The sequence below is a fragment of the Chanos chanos genome, chromosome 1 (assembly GCF_902362185.1).
Source record: "Chanos chanos chromosome 1, fChaCha1.1, whole genome shotgun sequence".
Taxonomy (NCBI): Eukaryota; Metazoa; Chordata; class Actinopteri; order Gonorynchiformes; family Chanidae; genus Chanos; species Chanos chanos.
Window position 1 is genome coordinate 21,658,711 of NC_044495.1, and position 6,000 is coordinate 21,664,710.

The following is a 6,000-nucleotide window of genomic DNA, read 5'->3' on the forward strand; positions in this document are numbered from 1 at the left end:
CCCAGTTCTGTTAAAGATTCACACATTCAGAGACATGTGCGTGCAGTCACACGCACTCACACACACACACACACACACACAGGGACAGAACTACAGACAAGATAAGCACACAGACAGACCAGCTCTAACACACAAAAGGCAAACAGATGTAAACATGAACCTTCCTAATCAGTGTGTGGCTGTATTGATCTGAGTGAGAGATGAGAGGAGTTAACCCAGGTCATGACGATTATGACCATCAATCTGCCTGGTTGCACCTCTGGCATCAACTGTGTTGTCATGGCAGCCCTGCCAGGATCCATGGTCCATCAGTCTTCACTGCTGTGGCCACACACTCTGAGACTCTCAGACGAATGACCAGGCAATTCTGTGCTCAATGCTTTCCTGGGAATGAGCATGTGTATGTGTTTGAGTTTGTGTTTGTGTGTGTGTCTGATTGGGGAAGGGGGACTATAGGACACTAAAGGTGAACCTGTGATATTTTTTAATGAAGTAAAAAAGGAAATGGAGTTGTCAAATTCTCTTACAGCTGTAAGTGAGAAATAAATGGTTAGAATACACTCCAGCCTCTCTGCCCTCCCTCCTTCTCTTCTCTCCTCTCTGTTTCCTGAATGACCTTTTGGCTTCACAAGAGGAGGAAAGGCAACTGTCTCTCTAGTAAAGACAATTTCTCTCTCTCTCAATAAAGTGATCTTCTTGGCTCTCTCTCCCACTCTCTCTCTCTTTCTGGCCTAGAACTTTCTGCTTGTGCTGGATAAATGGAAGCTGGCCGTGTGCGTTAGGTCAACAGATGGTCCATGGGAGGAAACAGAATTTCACAGGGCTGCTGTGTGTGTGTGTGTGCGTGCGTGCGTGCATGTGCACGCGCGTGTGTGTGTGTGTGTGTGTAATGGACTTGCTCCTGTACAAAAAGCTGATAACAAACCGTGCTGGGGGAGGTGTGAGACAGGTGGAGGAGTCACTCTGGAGTTCTACATCGTGCTGTGATTCACTTCCTTTGAACAAGCTTTATCACTGCCTGTGGTCACACTGGGCATGCTAATCAATAGTGTTCGAGGTGTTTTATGAATGACAAGTTAAACTAAAACCCCAAAGACAAATAATGACTAACCTCTCAGCGGTGGTGGGGTTCTCTGATTGGGCGTATGAATGCCTGCAAGTGGGAAATACAGGGTGACAGAGTGCCTGTATGCATATGTGAGTGCATTTCTGTGTGTGTGTGTGTGTGTAAGACTGAGCACAACTTTAATCAATGGCACTGATACACAGGCACAATGACATATAAGGGGAAAAATAGGAAGGCAGTGACAGTGCTCCATCTCTCCAGAGATCATCAGAGATTATCATCATCATCATCATCATCATTAACATCACGGTCATCATAATCATCCTTGTGTGTTGTTGCCCACAGCTCATGGCTCAAAACATTGCCTTTTCCAGTAAGTGAAGATCAACATTTTGTGTGCGTGTGTGTCTGTGTGTGTGTGTGTGGGTGAGTGATTTCAATTCATAAATCATAACACGGAGTCCGCACAGACAACAGACCTTCCATCAAACAGATGTCAGCTATACACACAGTCATACACAAACATACACAAACATACACACACACACACACACACACAAACACACAAACACAAGGAATGGGAAAGCAGTGACATATCATTAAAGTCAGAGTCATTACCTTCACTGCTCATAATGACGTAATAGTGTAATGATTCCTTTGAGCTGTGAGATGTGCCTGCAGTTTGGTCAGCACACTCACAACTCTGCCTCTGAAAATGAGCATAAAGCTCCACCCCCTGCACAGCCACTCACAGCAGGCACTGGAATCTCTCCACATGTCAAGGGTTTTCACATGGCAAATCAAAAAACGGATCTGCCTCAAAGAACGGCAAACATAAAGACATTTACTAGGAGCAGAGTAACTGAGGATTCAGGGCCTTCAACCCAAATAACCATCTTCCCTTAAATACAACTTCAAACAGTGTTGGCTAAATGAATCAATTAGATCCAATTAGGGCGAATTTCATCCGTGAATGACGCTGCTTTAGTGAGCTGCAGAAGCAGAACATTTAGACTTACAGATCCTCTACCCCTGAACAGCTTAGAATGGATAAAGCCTCTCCATGGTGAGCCGAATTCCCAAAAGATGACTCACTTCAGCCCAAGTAAAGGCATTACATTTAGTCGTATTGAGAGACTTGTACATCACAAACCCAGTGTCCGTACCGCTTTCCCAGTACGGCAGGTTCAGACTGGTCTGCCCCAACAGCATATGCACGGTTCAAAGCCCGTAACTCAGACAGACTCATGAATAGAGTATTAAGTGTTGTAAAGAAATGTTTAGAATGTGAAAAGCAATGCTGTTGTCCCACTGTAAGAGCATGAGCGAGAGGAAATCTGGCTTATGATGGTGTGTTTGTCCAGACATCGCCCGGATATACACACATTCAGACATTTATGTAACCACAGCCGCACAGGCGGTTTTCTGGCACTGTCTGTCATATTTTACCAGGTACACATGCCATAAATTATTCACAGAGTCAATAAAGAGCCTGCTTAAACAGTCTCTGTCTCACACACAAACATACACACACACACACACACACACACACATACACACGCACACGCACTCACTCACACACGCACTCGCACACACACACACACACACACACACACACACACACACACACACACATGAAAATGCTGCCAGTTGAGAATGGAAGATCATGAGTAAATGATAAAAAGTTTTAATAGTATAACAGAGAGAATATATACAGTGTCACCAAAGCTGAAGTGAATATTTTATTTAAAATTGGAATGACTGTGATATTTCTGGTATTCCAATATTATCATTCTAAATTTAATGTCACCAGCTAAACTCACTTCAGAAGACAGGTCAGAAAATTTTTCTTTCTCTCAAATTTAGCTTCAAAAGCAAGTGTGTATACCCATTTTTTCATGCATAGAGAGAAAACCACAAGGAAAGCATGTGTAAAAGAAGTGAGAATTTGTTTCTGGCAAAAAACGACTTTCTCACAAACATTGGTGAGTTAACCATTTAAGTACTAGTCATCAGTATTGTGGTTGCCAAGGAAATTCTCTGGGATTTGTGTCAACAGGTTGTGCATGTGAATGTTGCAGTGAATATTGAAAACCTGTTGTGAATGAAGACAGTGAGTGTCTCTGTGTGTGTGCATGCATGTGTGTGTGTGTAACTCACCTGTAGAGATGTCATGCAGTGCAGACAGAGAGCAAGTATGGCCAGTGCCAGCAGGAGGGAGGCAATGTTACGTCCATCCCACAAAGACTCCACTAGAGGAATACTGCCAACCTGACAATCACAGCACCCAGTCAGAATGAATGAGAGAGAGAGAGAGAGAGAGAGAGAGTGATGAGATCTTACAGTTAAAGCTCAGCATTTACATAGTCAAGGCTTTAGAGTGTCTGTGTGTGTGCATGTGCATGTGTGTGTGTGCATGTGTGTGTGTGTATGTGTGTGCATGTGTGTGTGGTGTTACCTGCCAGTCATAGCACAAAACAATAGGTGCCAGCAGTAGCCAGGCATTGAAGGCTAACAGGTAGCAGTAAGTCAGGAATCTGGTGATAAAAATAAAAAAACATTCAAACACAGCATTAAATCATGTCAACACAATGAAAAGATATATATTTTTAAAAGTGTATGAAGTTTCATTACATAACCCTCCATTCGTTAAGAGCAGACATGAACTTCCTCGACAATTTAAAAGCAGTTTAAAAGACTACCAATTACACATGTAAAAAACTACAAACCACGCTACACAAATGCTGCACATTACAGCATAAGTAGAGCATATTTAAATACTTAAATGTGATATTTCCCCTTCTTTAAGACACAAAGTCTCTCTCTTTAAGAGACACTCACGCTGCCTACAACCGATTTCATGTTCTTTTGAATTTGCCATAAGCCACTTTGCCTTTGCCTGTATATGTGAGTGATCTGTTGGGTTCAGTATAATAGCCCTAGAATTACCCCAGCATTCCATTACAAATCACTCCTCTTTCTTTACAATCCACCTTCTATTCACTCCATCACATTTACAGTACGTTTAACTGCTACAGAGCCCGTCGACATGGAAACTGCACTAGTTTCCATTCTGAGACTGGCACAGAAAGGAGGAGAGGACAGATGTTTTTTTTTTTTTTACTTGCCTGAATGAAACAGCGATAAGAGGAGGGAAAGGAGAGAGAGGAAAGGCAAGGGTTTAGCTTGAGTCTATAGAGAGTCAGATGGCTTTGCATTTAAACGAATAAATTCAGTTCAGAGCAAGGATGGGTTGTCTACTGCTTAACTAACATACTTATGAAAAGAACAAAGGCAGATTAATACTCTGTCTGGAAATATTATTCTAAGAAACAAAAATAACCAAACAAACAAAAGCATAGCCAATCAGCGTTGGTTTGGTCCAGCCCCACATGAAGGGTCTTAATGTGTTTCAGTGTGTTTCCATTAGCTAATGACCACGTAGGCAAGCAAGCATCAAAAACCATGTACCACACTAGACTCTCACTGAGCCAGTCTGTTGAAAACGCTAAAGATAAGCTACTACAATATGTGGTTTTGTGTGCAATGATGTGAGAGTTTTGCTGTCTTATTAAGATCTAACAGAAGATCGCTATGAATTCAACAGCTATTACAAAATGTTTTCCTTACTTAGAAGACAGAAAATGCATATCTCACAGAGAGAGACAGCGAGAGAGAGAGAGAGAGGGAGAGAGAGAGAGAGAAGACTGTAAATGACCCTATAAATGAGATGAGATAAATTCTGGAGGAGTCCTGAAGTTTAAGGAAAGCAGTTTGCAGTGAGAGGTGATTTATTCTGCTCTCTGTGCTATTGCCCCAAGTACTGATGCCTTAGGGGATTCAAATGTCTTATTAAGTTACTGGGACTGACAGACATGCAAATAAACCCTTTGGCTTATGCAGACAAACTGATCAAGAGTGGGACAATAGCTATGTGTAATGTGAATATGTGAGTAGGATCTCAATAATGATCCTACAGATAATAACAATGGTTGATGTATTGCTGTGAAATCAGTGATTATTTTGCCTCATGCCTAATATAATTAACAGCAGCTGCTCAAGGGATGAAGATCTCCTTTAGCGTAAAGCTGGACCACACCACAGAACTCAACACCATTGTAATGAACCTCTAACAAAAAATAAAAAAACAGTCTTTACAATAATTGGATCTTTTCAGTCTTATATCATTCTATTTCATCTGGCTGAAAATTGTACCTTTCAATGTCCTCTTCTTACCTATTCCCCTCTGTCTCTCTCTGACAGCTCTCAGAGTTTGACTGACGCTAATAACATCACTAGCCACAGTCACAACCACCAATCAGTCACTGTCATGGCATGCCTGGACAGGTAAGTCAATACTCATCTCCCTCACACACACACACACACACACACACACACACACACGCACACTCATACATATTTTGAACAGATGCATGGGCTGAGTCTAAGACTTTCAAACTGGCTCACTCGTTCACCACCACAGAGAGCAAAATCAGTAATGTTTACATTGTCCGATATTCACCACGACAATAAGCATGCACACATGTACACACACACACACACACACACACACACACACACACACACACACACACAAGTCTGTATGGAATCTGTGGAATGATCAGTGTGATATGAAAGTGAAAGAGTACGACTGTGACTACAGACAGACTGTCACTTCACAGCACTGTTATGTGTGACTACAGACAGACTGTCATTTCACAGCACTGTTATGTGTGACTACAGACAGACGGTCACTTCACAGCACTTTTGTGTGTGACTATAGACAGACTGTCACTTCACAGCACTGTTATGTGTGACTACAGACAGACTGTCACTTCACAGCACTGTTATGTGTGACTACAGACAGACTGTCACTTCACAGCACTGTTATGTGTGACTACAGACAGACTGTCACTTCACAGCACTGTTATGTG

At 42.2% G+C, this 6,000-nt stretch overlaps 1 protein-coding gene across 1 annotated transcript in view; it reads right to left on the bottom strand.

Moving 5' to 3' along the window:
- tmtc1 (transmembrane O-mannosyltransferase targeting cadherins 1) overlaps positions 1–6,000 on the bottom strand; it is a 50,122-nt gene that overhangs the window by 17,911 nt on the left and 26,211 nt on the right. The window contains exons 7-8 of the mRNA XM_030787349.1: positions 3,525–3,603; positions 3,227–3,337 (exon numbers count right to left, since the gene is read on the bottom strand). Of these exons, the coding sequence (XP_030643209.1) occupies positions 3,227–3,337; positions 3,525–3,603 (190 nt within the window). The remainder of the gene's footprint in view (positions 1–3,226; positions 3,338–3,524; positions 3,604–6,000) is intronic.